Source organism: Scomber japonicus, chromosome 21, assembly GCF_027409825.1.
Source record: "Scomber japonicus isolate fScoJap1 chromosome 21, fScoJap1.pri, whole genome shotgun sequence".
In the NCBI taxonomy this organism is placed as follows: Eukaryota; Metazoa; Chordata; class Actinopteri; order Scombriformes; family Scombridae; genus Scomber; species Scomber japonicus.
In genome coordinates this window covers 24,202,393-24,219,170 of record NC_070598.1, presented here as the reverse complement: position 1 = coordinate 24,219,170, position 16,778 = coordinate 24,202,393, and the positions used below count along the sequence as shown (strand labels likewise).

The 16,778-nt window shown below is 37.5% G+C and overlaps 1 protein-coding gene across 1 annotated transcript in view; it reads left to right on the top strand.

Annotated features, from left to right (window-relative positions):
• The first annotated feature begins 1,705 nt into the window (after nt 1-1,705).
• Nucleotides 1,706-16,778, top strand: part of reck (reversion-inducing-cysteine-rich protein with kazal motifs) — a 96,168-nt gene continuing 81,095 nt past the window's right edge. The window contains 1 exon segment of the mRNA XM_053342418.1: nt 1,706-1,841. Within this exon segment, the coding sequence (XP_053198393.1) occupies nt 1,706-1,841 (136 nt within the window).

The following is a 16,778-nucleotide window of genomic DNA, read 5'->3' as shown; positions in this document are numbered from 1 at the left end:
TGCCAGGTACATTTTCATATATTTTAATGTGGATCCCTGATAAAAAGAAATTCCAGATCATAAAGAGCAACATTCTTGTTTGACTTTGACACTGGATGACAGGCTTCATCATGTTTATGTTTAGATTCTGTTTAGGCTACAAAGAAACTTTGGTTATGGTTTGTGAAAGAATGTGGCTTTGGTTAAATATGGAAAAAAGTAGAGTTGGGGTTACAGCTTCATCTCTTCTCCTCTGCCTCTTTGTCTCAGCTCTAACCAAAACAATAGTTTCGAGTTGCCAATAAAAAATGAATCATGCTTTAGACACTCTGATATTATAGGAAAACAAATGTTTTTGATGAATGTTTAGCAGATATTCAGCATGAACGTTTTCCAATGTTTCCCCATTATGTAGATATGAAATAGAATCTGGGCTTCATTTATTCCAATTTTTCTCTAACAGTTAGAAATGTATTTGGCCGTGGTATGAAATGACTGGCTGACTCAGCGATTTCTTTTAAGTCCCATAAAAGAAACATTTCTATCAGAGAGCCTTTCCTGATTTTATTTGAGTTTGTATTTTCTTTCAACTGTCTTCCATTTATGTTTTTATTTCCTTTAAATTGTCTCTTGTTTTATCATACACTAAATTGGTTTTATGATTTAAATTATTTTATTATTTGCCTGGTTTATTTTGCTTCTTTTGTGAAACACTTTGTAACAAGTGCTCTATAAATAAAAATTGTTATTATTGTTGTGGTTATAATTATTATTATCATATACATTTACATTGACTTATTAAGAAGTGACCCTTCTAATTTAGAGCCAATTTCAAAGACAACTCATATCTAATGTTATGTAAAAAATAACTGAGAATGACTACACATGTATTTACAGTACAGTAAGGTTTGATTCAGACTTTATATACAATACTGCAGTTATTGTATGCTGATCTCATGTCCTCTGCATTCATTCTGGAAACAAAGGAAACTGTGGGGAGTTAAATGTTCTACACTGGCAGATATATTGGCTGAATTCAGTATTTTTAGACTCAGTATATTCAATTTTAACTTCTTTTGGCATATTAAATAAATACAAAGTGTATTCCCTAAAATATTTCTTAGCTCGTGAAATATCGATGTTTTGGAGACCAGTGGTCGTGGTTTTAACAAGACTGAAAAAAAGTGAGACTTTATTGTGAGGTCTTGGACTTATGACCTCAGTATTTCTAATATTCTGACTACAGCTGTGATTGTGGTGAATGTAAAGGAGGGCTGACAGTTTATATGGTGTACATTTAGATAAGTGAGACACACATTCATCAGTATGGGCAGAAATGAAGCTTTTATCCTATATTCTCATAATAGTGCCTTAAAACCCTATCAGCCTGTGTGTGTGTGTGTGTGTGTGTGTGTGTGTGTGTGTGTGTGTGTGTGTGTGTGAGAGAGAGAGAGAGAGAGAGAGAGAGAGAGAGAGAGTACTGTTACTCCATAAAAGTGAAATAATATTAAACTTTTGAATTACAGTATACCTTGATGTAAGTCATATTGGTCGGTAAGTGACTTTTAACTTGTGCTTTTTTCACCGTTAACCGGGCTCGTTCTGCGTTCTGCGCATGTCCTCTGCTGTCCATTTACAGAACCGGGGGCTGAGAGAGAGGGAGTGAGAGAGTGAGGGAGAGAGAGAGAGAGAGAGAGAGAGAGAGTTATTAGGGGATCCATGGAGCATGTCACAGCACCAGTGTTTTCTATGTCTTCTTGTCCACGATGCACTTTAGGATTTCAATAAGATGCGTGTGTGTTTCCAGATAATCACTTTCCTCCTCGCCGTAAACTTTTACTGCCAGCCGCTCCGAGCTCAGGGTGAGTGTGTCTGTGATTCAAGTCTAATACTGCTGTCTGTCTGCTTTCATACATCTGTTCACTTCACATGATGGGAAAAAAACAACACAAGTATGCATAGCGGAATCTTAAAGCCTTATTTACTTGTTGCCGCTTCAGGTTGGGACTAACCTGTTGATTCAGTGACAGCTGGCATCCTGTTGATCCGACACATTTCTCTCTGATGATTTACACGCCGAACTCTGTTATAAAAACTCTACTATGTGATGTTTTCTTGCTGTTTAGTGGACTGTGTGGTCTCTCAAACACTTTATTGACATGTATTCAGAATAATACAAGTCTTTTGGTAAATTCGGGTAAAAATAATCCAGCAAGCAGCCACTTTCTTTATTAAAATCTTTAGTTTTTGAGTCGTTTACAGCGCCAGCTACCGCCCACCACGGAGGTAGTAGGCGTGAGATGATTGTGGGAATAACGGAGAAAACTATTGTTAAAGTTTCAATGTCTATATGTTTTGTATATTTAATGGAGGTCGAATTATAGAGTGCACCCCCGACACTCACTAAAACAGTATATATATTACTTTAGCAGTATTTGTTCAGCATGTGTGCGTATTTGTGTAGTAACATGTATAACTGAGGTAGATGTTAGCTTAGTAGTGAAACGTCTTTCACATTAGCCGCTGAGCTTTAACTAACAGTAAACAGTAACGCTGTTAATACAAATATCACACTCAGGGTTACTTCTTTTAATATGTGCTAGAATAGTTTTATAACGTTATATTCGCTCGGCTCGTCCTTGTGTTGGAATAACCGGGAATAGGAAGGAAACAGATGTGACATAGCGGATCAAGAGGAAAAAAGGAAAAGTGAGCAGGGACCGTTAAGTTACCGGATGCCAAACCTAGTGAACTTTTCAGGCTTTTTTACTGTGTCCCTGCTATTTATAGCTTCACAAAGCCGCTAGTATAACACTTAACATGTTTTATGAATAAATACCATACGTTCTTTAATTCGGCATAGGGTGGATTAGGGTAATATGGGACATTGACTGATGTGGGACAATTTAAACTCCAGTCCATTTATCTCTTTTTCTATTAAATTCTTTAAAAGCTAACTATGTGTACTGTTTAAGTTATATTATTTAAAATGACACCTGAACATACAGCCTACTTGTTTTTTATAACCTAAAAAGAAAGTTTTGGCACATGTAAGGCTGCTTTCTATATATCAAAGTATTTCTAAGCCTAAAAACTAGTGTCCCACATTACAAAATCTACAAAAGGGAATATTAATATAAGTGCCATGTTCCCTTTGAGTACAATATCCAAAAACTGCCTTCTGATTTAAGAAGCAAACATCTCAAGGATTTCATAATGATATAAGGTGTTGATATAATGTGTTGGATTCATATGTAAATAAGGTAAACAAGTCAGAGTTGCAAAAAGTGTCCCACATTACCCTAATCTCCCCTACTTTAAACACACTTACTCGATTAAATTAACTGTTATTCCCACGTATTTCTTTCTCTAAAATACACCTCAGTAAGCGCTTGTAAGCCGCTAGTTTAAAGTTAATATAAATGGATAGCGATATCACTATTGAATGTGTAGTCCATCTGTCTCATGTTTCACTTGCTGTTAGACTTAAAGGAAACTAGGATGGATTAGGGTAATGTGGGACACTGACTAATGTGGGACAACTAAGCTCCAGTGCACTTATCTCTTTTTCTATTCAGTTATTTAAAAGCTAACTAGTATATGTGTACTGTGTAAGTTATATTGTTTAAAATTACACATGTACATAAAGACTGCTAGTTTTTTAACCTAAAACTTTTAAGCCTACTAAATTAAACAACTAAATATGAGTATGCACATTTCAGAATGTTTTGGCAGATAAGGCTGCTTTGTACAAATAAAAGTATTGCTAAGTCTAAAAACTAGTGCCATTTTCCTTTTGAGTACAATATCCAAAAACTGTCTTCTGATTTAACAAGCAAACATCTCAGGGATTCCATAATGATATAAGGTGTTGATATAATGTATTGGATTCATATGTAAATAAGGTAAACAAGTCAAAATTGCAAAAAATGTCCCACATGACCCTAATCTACCCTATAGGAAATAAAAGTGCCTGATTTTGAAAGGAGTCTGGTTGGTGTGAATGAATAGTGTATCAGCCTTTGAGAGTTGCTAATGAATTCACTGGGGCTCGTTAAAGTTGTTAGACAAACACAGAGGTGTGTGTGCATGCTGCTGTAAGACAACTGGCCTTGAATTTGCTCTCACTTGTTAAATTGGCTGAGTCAACACTCACATGTCACTTGGTACACTGTTGCGACATTTTTTTGGAAGCCTTCTGGAGGAAGTCCTTCAGGTGTTATCGCTCTTTAATATCATTTCTGGTCATCGTGTGTCTATCTCAGCCTCCTTTAGCCAGTGTTTTATCTAAAGGGGGCTCAGGGCAGGGTTATAAATTGGTCTAACATGCTGGTGGGTAGGTCTTTGATGTTCGGTCCACATGGGTGCAGGATGTGGATTTGCTCTGGCTAAATATCACTTTGTACAGTTTTTTTTTTTTTGTTCCTGACACATCTGCCTGGAACATGAAAGCAACACGACTCTTAGATCCTCATTTGGGGTGCACATTGTCTCCCAGAGGCTTGTGACAGTAAAGTTAAAAAAAAGGCATCTCAGAAAATCCCTAAAAAACTTGTAGGTGTGAAAAACAGCGCTGTGTGGAAAAGTGGTGATGAGCCGCTTTAGGAAGATAACAGCCTTTTCTTCTCTCTCTCTCTCTCTCTCTCTCTCTCTCTCTCTCTCTCTCTCTCTCTCTCTCTCTCTCTCTCTCTCTCATCCTCCCTATTCTACTACTTCTATTGAAATTCCATACATTTCTTTTTTTTTTTGTCTCTTTAGAGTTTTGCGAAACTTCTCCCCTTCATTTTCTTTCATGTTGCGATTTGGTTATGGAGGCTAGCCGTGAGAGAATGCATCTGGAACCAATTTGACTCCTCAAAGCAGAAGGGGAAGAGAGGAGGGGAAGGAGGGAAGTGAACGGCAGCCCTTTTTCTTTCCATGTCCACTGTGAACAGGCATGGGCTTGAGTCCCGCAAACCTAATTATAGTTTTTGCGAACAGAAGATTAAAGTGTAGCATACAGAGAATGAATTTTCTTGGCTATCCTTCGCTATAGTGATTGTTGAATTGAGTATGAAATGTTGTTTCTATTCCCAACCGTTGCCAGTGTTTCATGAAAGCTAAATATAAAGAAAGAGAGGTGCAACTAATGAGAAAAAATTAAGTTTCTCATTTATGTGCATGAGGGTGTAAAGAAAGAGTTAAAGATGATTTTAAAATGTTCAGAAGAGATAATAATTCCTGTTATAAACTTTCAGCTTACATTGTTTGAGAATCTCAGCCGCTTTGCTTTGTTGTGTTCCCCCGAGAGTCTGATTTCAAAGCGGCGCGCTGCTATCGACAGGCAGCATCAGCAGTGTGCTCATAGCTGAGGTTTACATGCTAGTAAACAGTGCAGACGTTTGGCTCTCACCATGCAGAATACGCTGAACGTTACTTTACACCTCGCCAGCCAGCTGCTTGTTACACTCATTAGTGATACTTAGAAATGTGCTGTGTGCACTAACACACACAATGCTTCTGTTTGTGGCCACACTTAATAGTGTTTTAATTCCACTGACTGATGGTAAGCACACTTAGTGCTGGAGCAAGTATTCACATCCTAGTTCAGTAAAAGTGCTAATACAGCTCTGTAAAGGTATGATGTAGTATGCAGTATTACAGTAAAAGTACTGCAGTATTATGAGTGATGTAGTATGCAGTATTACAGTAAAAGTACTGCAGTATTATGAGTGATGTAGTATGCACTATTACAGTAAAAGTACTGCAGTATTATGAGTGATGTAGTATGCAGTATTACAGTAAAAGTACTGCAGTATTATGAGTGGTGTAGTACGCAGTATTACAGTAAAAGTACTGCAGTATTATGAATGATGTAGTATGCAGTATTACAGTAAAAGTACTGCAGTAATATGAGTGATGTACTATGCAGTATTACAGTAAAAGTACTGCAGTATTATGAGTGATGTAGTACGCAGTATTACAGTAAAAGTACTGCAGTATTATGAGTGATGTAGTACGCAGTATTACAGTAAAAGTACTGCAGTATTATGAGTGATGTAGTATGCAGTATTACAGTAAAAGTACTGCAGTAATATGAGTGATGTAGTATGCAGTATTACAGTAAAAGTACTGCAGTATTATGAGTGATGTAGTACGCAGTATTACAGTAAAAGTACTGCAGTATTATGAGTGACGTAGTACGCAGTATTACAGTAAAAGTACTGCAGTATTATGAGTGATGTAGTATGCAGTATTACAGTAAAAGTACTGCAGTATTATAGTGATGTAGTATGCAGTATTACAGTAAAAGTACTGCAGTATTATGAGTGATGTAGTATGCAGTATTACAGTAAAAGTACTGCAGTATTATAGTGATGTAGTATGCAGTATTACAGTAAAAGTACTGCAGTATTATTAGTGATGTAGTATGCAGTATTACAGTAAAAGTACTGCAGTATTATGAGTGATGTAGTATGCAGTATTACAGTAAAAGTACTGCAGTATTATGAGTGATGTAGTATGCAGTATTACAGTAAAAGTACTGCAGTATTATGAGTGATGTAGTACGCAGTATTACAGTAAAAGTACTGCAGTATTATTAGTGATGTAGTATGCAGTATTACAGTAAAAGTACTGCAGTATTATGAGTGATGTAGTATGCAGTATTACAGTAAAAGTACTGCAGTATTATTAGTGATGTAGTATGCAGTATTACAGTAAAAGTACTGCAGTATTATAGTGATGTAGTATGCAGTATTACAGTAAAAGTACTGCAGTATTATGAGTGATGTAGTATGCAGTATTACAGTAAAAGTACTGCAGTATTATTAGTGATGTAGTATGCAGTATTACAGTAAAAGTACTGCAGTATTATGAGTGATGTAGTATGCAGTATTACAGTAAAAGTACTGCAGTATTATTAGTGATGTAGTATGCAGTATTACAGTAAAAGTACTGCAGTATTATAGTGATGTAGTATGCAGTATTACAGTAAAAGTACTGCAGTATTATGAGTGATGTAGTATGTAGTATTACAGTAAAAGTACTGCAGTATTATGAGTGATGTAGTATGTAGTATTACAGTAAAAGTACTGCAGTATTATGAGTGATGTAGTATGTAGTATTACAGTAAAAGTACTGCAGTATTATGAGTGATGTAGTATGCAGTATTACAGTAAAAGTACTGCAGTATTATGAGTGATGTAGTATGCAGTATTACAGTAAAAGTACTGCAGTATTATGAGTGATGTAGTATGCAGTATTACAGTAAAAGTACTGCAGTATTATTAGTGATGTAGTATGCAGTATTACAGTAAAAGTACTGCAGTATTATAGTGATGTAGTATGCAGTATTACAGTAAAAGTACTGCAGTATTATGAGTGATGTAGTATGTAGTATTACAGTAAAAGTACTGCAGTATTATGAGTGATGTAGTATGTAGTATTACAGTAAAAGTACTGCAGTATTATGAGTGATGTAGTATGTAGTATTACAGTAAAAGTACTGCAGTATTATGAGTGATGTAGTATGCAGTATTACAGTAAAAGTACTGCAGTATTATGAGTGATGTAGTATGCAGTATTACAGTAAAAGTACTGCAGTATTATGAGTGATGTAGTATGCAGTATTACAGTAAAAGTACTGCAGTATTATTAGTGATGTAGTATGCAGTATTACAGTAAAAGTACTGCAGTATTATAGTGATGTAGTATGCAGTATTACAGTAAAAGTACTGCAGTATTATGAGTGATGTAGTATGTAGTATTACAGTAAAAGTACTGCAGTATTATGAGTGATGTAGTATGTAGTATTACAGTAAAAGTACTGCAGTATTATGAGTGATGTAGTATGTAGTATTACAGTAAAAGTACTGCAGTATTATGAGTGATGTAGTATGCAGTATTACAGTAAAAGTACTGCAGTATTATGAGTGATGTAGTATGCAGTATTACAGTAAAAGTAGTGATATATTATTATATATGACATCATTAGATTATTAATAGTGAAGCATCAGTGTTAGAGCACTTCTCCACTATACAGGTCTAGCTCTACGCAGCTCAACTGTACTCGGTTTGATACCAGGAACCTCTTCCATTACTATAGTACCTACTCAACGTGAGCGGGGTCGTCATAGCACGGCTGAACAAAACTTTATACATGACACAAACACATAACCAATGGAGGACATGGAGGTGATGTGTACTAGCTGCTTGGCCTGTGGCTTTTGTCACACACTAAGCAAGAGGAGAGAGCTGTATGGCTGTAACACTGTTGCCGGAATTTGAAAATTCTGCATTTGATTCCTGTGTCGGACGGCTCATGACTCTTCTGACCAATCAGCGGCCAGCAGTCTGTTGACGTCACATTTAGTATCGGCTCGGCTCGCTTGGAACCTCAGCAGAGCAGGTACTAAATAAGTATCAGGTACCAGGTACTATCCCTAGTGGAAACACAAAAACACCTGAATAGTCGAATCGAGTCGAGCTGAGTAGTAGAAGAGATGTAGAAAGTAGCATCACATGGAAATACTACAGTAAAGTACAAGTACCTCACAATTATACTTTAGTACAGTAGTTGAGTGAATGTACTTAGTTACTTTCCATCACTGTTCCATCATGGATACACAGAAGCTGAAATACATTATTCTACCACAAATGGAATGAAATGTTAAACACAATAGTGTGAATGCTGTATATCTACATCATGGACTGTATGCAGGGAGATATATGGAGCATCAAGTCAGAAATTGTTAATAGATGACAAACAACAGTGTCTGATTTTGATTAATCCAGTGAATTAAATACAAGACTAAATGTTTATGTGAAAGCAAAGAAGTGAGGTTAAAGAACATAGTTCACTGAATATCAGATTCAACAACAACATACTGTAATATTTGTGTGACTTCTGGATATACACATTCAGCACACATGGATGAACTGATACAAGTCAATATTTACTCTCCTTTTAGCTTGAATCTCAAATTGAATATTTCAAATGTTATTAAGCTTCTAGATAGAAGTTTCATGTTGTTATATAAAAGCTGTATATTTCTCAGTAGGCTGTAATATGATGGAACATATATCTGAGTTGCTTGCAGGATACAGTGTATTAGAGAGATTTGACTACATGTAGATACATTGTAATCATGTCACATATATGTTTATAAATCTGCATGTATTTATATCTGTAACAAGAGGAAACAACATTTAAGTGATCTACTCACTAAAACACTAACTCAGTGGATTGTTTTTCATATTTTTTCCACAAAATTAAAAAAAAGTCTTATTTTGAATGATTTATTAATTCCTTTGCAGTGAGTCCAGCCATGTTTGTGCATACATTAGCTTTGTGCTGCATATGCAGGGACAGGAACTCACATTAACACTGAAATGGCTCCAACAACAAGATTGTGCAACAGTGTGTGGACGCTGCTCAAAGACTGATCCTGTTACAAAATATGGAATTCATAAAAATAAAAATAAACAGTCTAGGGAAAGTTCTGGAAGCTGTGACAGTTGGAGAGTTCAGTGATAAATCAATGATTGCAGCAGATTAAATGACATATTTTAATATGCAGATCCAAAAATATGAATCTCAGTCATCATGATTTATCTGTTGCTGCAGTCTAAACACACAGAGACAAAGTGTTGAGCAACTTTAATCCTGTTTATAATTCATAACTACAACATCAAAGATATCAGGCTTAATATCACAACACTGATGATTTTCTATGACAGAGAGTGTGACTCTCATTACAAGTTGTAATTAACGGTGTCTTCACAAGCTGCAGGAGGTTACACTTTCTGTTGATTTCACCAGCTGTGACAGCTGTTGCCAGCCCATTTGCTCAGCTGCTGTTAATAAACACTGATTCAGGTTGGCCAAACAAGGCTGTGTGTGTGGTGAATCCAGAAACCCACCACAGTCCTGAGATACATTTACACTGCTATCAACTAGTGATCAGAGAAAACACTCTCAGGTAGCTCACTGAGTAGACATACATATTAATAAGCATACTAATATAATATAAGTAGAGCTGCAATGATTAGTCTGACAGAAAATGAACCACCAGCTATTTTGATGATTTACTCACTTTGAGTCATTTTTTAAAGAAAAGATGCAAAAATTATTTGATTCCAGCTTCTTTAATGTGAATATTTGATAGTTTCTTTAGTCTTCTATGACAGTAAACTCAATATCTTTGGCTTGTGAATATAATATTTTTATTTGCATCTTGGACTTTGGGAAACACTGATGACCTTTTTTCATCATATTCTGCTGATTGTTTTCTAGATGAATTGCTCGATTTTTAGCCAGTTGACTATAAAATGTCAGAAAATGGCTATAATCAAGTAATCAATGAGGAGAATAATCAATAATGAAATCCTGAGTTACATCCTGAAATATAATATGTTCAGAAAGTGACTTGACTGTGACTGATTTGTAAACTTATGTGGACTTCAACAACCAGCTAATGCATCATGTCATCTGATTCCATATACTGTATGTTACTTCATTCATGAGTGTGTCTGTTACAAACTTTCTTATTTAAAATGATATAAAACACATAGAACCTGAATCTATAGAAGAGAATTGCAGTTTAATGTGCAGCCACAGTATCGGCTATAAAACAGTTTTGATGGCTCGTGAGCTGCGTTCATCACTTTGTTCAGTTGTTTGTTTGACATCCTGAGTCACAAACCACATCTGTGTTAAACATGAAATGTGTGGTCAGGTGACATGAACCTGCTGGCACAGTCACTCTGCTGGTGTCCAATGTTTTACGTTTCGTGGTGTCAGCACTAAAATGCACATCACACCAGACCATGAATAAAATGTCAAAATATGTTGTTAAAGCTAACAATCGGTCTTATTCTCAGGCTGCAACAGCAGTACAGCTACTCACTGTATTATTAAATAGAAATAAAGGGCTAGTCCTGCTATTTTCTGCTCATTTCCTGCTCTTCTCCCTGTGCTGTCATCATGTTAGAACATACCATTATATATTGATTTATTTCCACCCAAATGAAATGTTTTAAATACACATACATTCTACTCATCCTAGAAATGCAATTAAACTGTAATTTTGTACAATCAAACTTTATTTTCCATTTAATGTTAGAGGGCTACAGTGGATTGAGTCGCTGTGACTGACAGAACACAGAGACAGAAATCTGTCAGTGGATCAGTCAGTGTGCTGTTGGACAGAGACACACATGGAAGATCATCAAAGATAACAGAAAAACATTTAGAATGAATCCCATATTTGGTTTCAAGGTTCTTTTTGCGCAATTTATTGAGATGTTTTAGCTAGAGTGAGTGTGTGTGTGTGTGTGTGTGTGTGTGTGTGTGTGTGTGTGTGTGTGTGTGTGTGTGTGTGTGTGTGTGTGTGTGTGTGTGTGTGTGTGTGTGTCAGTGGAAGCAGACCACAGTGACTGGCTTCCTGACCCACTGCTGAGTGTCTGCTCTGAGTGGATGTACATCATTGTTGATCAGCCTTCTGCCACACAACCTGCTGTCTGTCCCTTTCTCTCTTTTCTTTTCTCTGTCGTTTATCACAATGAGTCTGTTCCAGTGACGCTTCACACTCACACAGTCAGAAACACATTCATGCAGAGCTCACCATTCAGCAGCGTCACTGTGGTTGCTGCTGGTTGTTGTACTTTTGTCCAACACACATATTCACACACATCTATCCAAGCACATCTCCTGGAAATTCAGCTCATTTTTCTCCTGTTACCTTGCAGTGTGTGTGGAGCTTAATCGCTGCCTGGATTATAGTCAACGTTTTAGTGAATGGATAAACATGGTGTACTGACTGAGCTGATGTCATGGGGCGGAGGGACTTGGACCTGGACTTTAGGATTCACATCCTGGGTCCTGTGTGTGGTCAGGGTTAGAACATAAGTCGTCACATTTGAACAGGATTAGTGAAAGATGGTGGTTTCAGTTAAGTGAATATAAACACATGCAGACTTTATCTGTATTAAACCAGCACTGTGATCTCTCCATGACCTCAGCTAACTGTGGAACATGTTTAAACATATGCATAAAAAGCTGAGGTAAGGATTCAGTAGTGAATATTCTAGTTTAATTCAGATATTTTGGTCAGGAAAAAAAGAAAAACATAGTCTTTTTTTAAAAATTAGACTAATAATAATAATGATCTTCATTTATAGAGCACTTTCTAAACCCAGGCTGCAACGTGCCTCACACAGAGGACCAAATTCAAGCAGCAACAAGCAGATCATGAAACAAACATAGGCAAATAAAACAAATAAAACCAATTACAGCGTCGATGCAAAAGGGCAGCCAATAAAATTCAAGTAGGTATTAGTCCCATAATGGGGAAATGTACAGTATTATAGAAGCATGTGGACAGTAAAAATAAAAAAAGCATCAATAGCAATATTGTGGGGAAAAAATAACATTATGTGTAAGACTAATGGTGTTGTCAGAATAATTACCTGAGTCTGATACTGATATTGCACTGATTGTAAAGTGGAAAAAAGCACAGTTCAACTGAAAGTAATACCTGAAATACTGATATTGTTCAGTAGCGTACATTGAAAAGTGCAATTTGTCAATTTTGTCATTCTAATGAAAGCATGTTTTAAGATGAGATTCAGAAGAGGTGAGTGATTTTGCTGAGCTGATTTCCTCAGGTAGTTTGTTCTGTAGGCTTGAGTTTTTAGCCTGAGGATCTCAGGCTACGTGCTGGCTTGTATGCAACTATGAGGTCAGATATATAGCATGAAAGAAGCCATAAAGAACCTTTAAAGACAGTTGTAATACACTGTGGCAGCCGGTGTAGGGAGGATGAAGCAGGCGTGATGATGTGGTCACCTCTCTGGCTGCTGAGCTGTGTGAGGTCTGGAGATGATTAATACATGTTTGGTTGGAGCAGGTGAAGAAGTTGTTGCAATATTTGAAGCATGAGGAGATGAGGGCGTGTAAAAATATTCTCTGTGTTTTTGAAGGATGAAACAGATTGCATTTTGGGAATATTTCTAAGATGGTAAAAACAAGGCTGCATAAGTGTCATCGTCTGCCATTAACCCAACACAGGACCTTTTACATCTGAATCAGCCACATCATCCATGTCAACTATGAGTGTGATTATGATGCTGTAGATACTTGTGCTGTATGCACTGTCCATTCAAGTCATCGTGAGCCCAAACCACACCTATACCAGTCACACATCAGTGCACCCAGCGCTGCTTCCACCCAAAATAACTTGATGATAATGATACATTATTATTTTGCCGCTCCACCTTCCGCTTGCCTCCACTCTTTAATGGTTCCAGTGTTTTAGTGGAGTGCATAATAGCATGTTTTGACAGCTGACGTTCCCTGAGCTAACAAAGGCTTTATAAAGCTCATACTTAGCTTTTAAAAAATGTTTGGGTTGGCCCCCGAATCTGGATCAGGATATCCTGACTCTCATTTTTAAAATATATATATATGAAAGTGATATAAATACTTGGTTGTGAAGTGAAGTACTGAGCAACTCCAGGTGAGGACACACACCTGCACACTTGGCAGACAATTGAGAATTAAGTCTTACTTTGTGTTTGATTATATAGAGAATATATCTAGTATTTAGCCCTTGTAGCAGCCTTTGAGAGTTCTTGGACTGCCTGTTGGTGGTCCTTCCCTCACACTCCCATCTTCCGGAGTAGCTTGGATGTTGTCGTGGCAATGACACCTCCGACTTCAACCAGCTGGACCTTTGCTATCCAGCCTCGCTGCTGGACTGTGAGTGCACTGCACACAAATGGAAAATTGTGGTGTTTCATGATCTAAAAATACCATATTGGCTCAAATATAGATTACATTTGAAAGAACAGTGTGCATCTTCTTTTCAAGGAGCAGATACTTACGTGTTCACAACATGAGATATTCTTTCTTTTGGAATGGAAAGGGTGTCATACATTGCATTATGGGTTGTGCACTGCCTTAATGAGACTAGCCAGCTTCTTCAAGTCTGTCTTTTGTCAGCTAAAGTATCTCGAAAAATCAACTGCAGAGACACAGTGAAGACCCAAGTGTCTGAAAACTGCTGCTGTCACACATGATGCAAAGAGCTTTGATCACTGTGAGAAGGTCTACTCTTATGTTTTAAGGCCAAGACACTATGGCTGGACGATATGGGCAGGATCAATATTCACAATATTTTTGACCAAATATCGATATTTTGACAGTATTCTAGGAATGACTATCGTTGCTTTACGAAAATATTTACACAATGAGATTTTTGATAAATAATCATCAGTAATGTGGATACAATGACTAAGTGGATAAATGCAGATAATAGAACACTCTGTTAAGCTCAGAAAATTACATTTTTACTGTAATGCAGCCTTAAAAAGTAGGAAAAGACACTTATTCTATATCACCATACTACCATATTCAAGATGTAAAATGATATCTATAAAATATCACTATATAGATATAATACCGATTTCTGGCCCAGCCCTACAAAACACACCAGTGAGCATCAAAATAGCTGCCCCCACACCGTTGGCAGCTACATTTGTCACTGCACTTCACCTCTTCACACCACGACTTCTAGCTTTGCCGCCTTTGAAAAAGTGCATTCTAACGCCATTTATCGTCTGCGTACCTCAGTAGATCAGCTTGGTGATTTTGTCAACCATCTTTTCTGGTTGTCCCATGTAGTGTTTGGTCTTCCGTTCTGATTGCCAGTTGGCATTTAGGCAGTTAGCATTACTGCCACCTAGTGGACTGGATTGTGGCGCTGCTCTTCCCATGTGTGCTAGAGGTGGCACTTGATGCACCTAATACAGCCTTTATAATCAGGAAATTCTGAGGTGGAGGTGGGGGTTGGGGGGGTCACCACACCTGAGTAAATGTAGCTGTTTTCGTACCGGTCAACCCCTCCCCCTCCTCCTCCCTGTCTGTTCTCCATGCTTCATGTGTCCATATGTGCCTCATTATGTCATTTCCCATTACACACACAGGACAGAGCAGCTCAGGTCTGTGTCCCCTTTGATTCTGCTAATTGAATATGAAATGAGGGGGGCGGGACAAACTCTACCATCTGGAAGTGTGTGTGTGTGTGTGTGTGTGTGCGTGTGTGTGTGTGTGTGTGACATCTGCTGTGTCCCTGATAGGATTCAGGTGTTCCGGAGGTTTGGTGGATGTGGATGGAGTGTGTGGCTGTGTGTTACCCAGTACACACCTGGTCAGCATGTGGCTGGACCGGTCACTCCTGCTGCTTATACAACAACACACGCACACACACAAACACGCACGCACACACACTGACACAAAATGCTGTCAGGGTCACATGATATGCTTTACATACAGTGTGTGTGGTAAGATTGATGTTGTTCATTATGCAGTTAGAAACCTTTCTACTGAGTTATCTGAGCATTCTGTATTCAACTGGTAATCTTGTATATTGAGGGAAATAAAGGATGAAAAATACACAAATTCTCAGATTTAGAAGACGAAACAACGTCCCTGGTTCATCTAAACACATGTTTGTTACATTCCTGTTGCTGCTTCACAGTGCGTCCCGTGCTTCCATCAGATTAGGCGATTCACTGTGTTTACATGCATATAACCAGGTTAGAGTTTCATGTTTCTCCTGCTGAAAGTAGATTACTTGACCCTGCTCAGGTTTAGGTGCAGTTAACCAGGACTCTAATCAGCCTTTTAAATATGTACAAGACAAAAAGATGAAAGGAAAGAGAGTTAAGCATCAGAATCATTGTACTAATCATTCCCATCCCTGATCAAACCTGCTGGTTACCAAAGCAGTGAAGTGTCTGACCTGTGTCCAACCCTGGTCAGGAGGATCAGCTGATGCTCTTTGACTGATACAGATGTCGTGCATTGCTCTTACAGTCTGGGTAATTGTGTTTTTGACTACAGAAGAGGACATTCATGCCATAAGGAGCACAGCTCTCACTTGAGCGCTGTGTTTTCCAATTGAGGTTGTTACTGTAAAGTCTGGCTGCTGACCTGCATGTAAACAACATTGTTGTTTAAACAATGTCAACATTTTTTTAAAGATTATTTTTTGGCATTTCCTTATGTGATAGATGAAAGTACAAAGTAGAGTTTTCTGGCACAACTTCACCTACTTCTAAAGTGCACAGATAAGGAAAAGAAAGTCAAATATAGAGCATCATGTCTAGGTTTCATCAGAGTCATTTTACAACACAGCATTTAAATAGGGTCATTAAAAAGCTGAAAAGAATTTCAAAAAGTAAAATATAGAAAATATACAGAAAATAACCAATTATGTGCATACAGATATGTATCACCAAGATTGGTTGGGTATATGGTCATATGACCTCAGACCAATTATTATCCCAAGTTTCTAGCTTCTGGGTTTACTTCCGTGTTATGCAGCCCACTGAATATATGCTCATTAGTGTTTCCCCCGTTGGCCCCACCTATGAGTTCCTGTTCGAAATTTACATTGTGATGACATCACAGCTTTTCTTGGCTCAAGTTTTACAAATATAAAACCTCCATGTATCAAAAATCCATAACATAAAGAGTCATAACTGACCTAGTATGCAAATCAGCTAATAGGCTGAGCGGCAATGTCCTATCAGCTCTTACAATACATCCATGGTATTGACTCGAGTATCACCGCTTTAGTTGCATATTACTGGGTTGAGGACCAAATATGGTGTCACTCATGTCTCTTATTGGATACTCAACCTGGGATATAATGATTGACCTGATGTCACATGACCATATACCCAACCCATCTCAGTAGAAATAAAAGATATGCATCATATAGTAAAATGACAAACAAATAGAAAGAAAACAG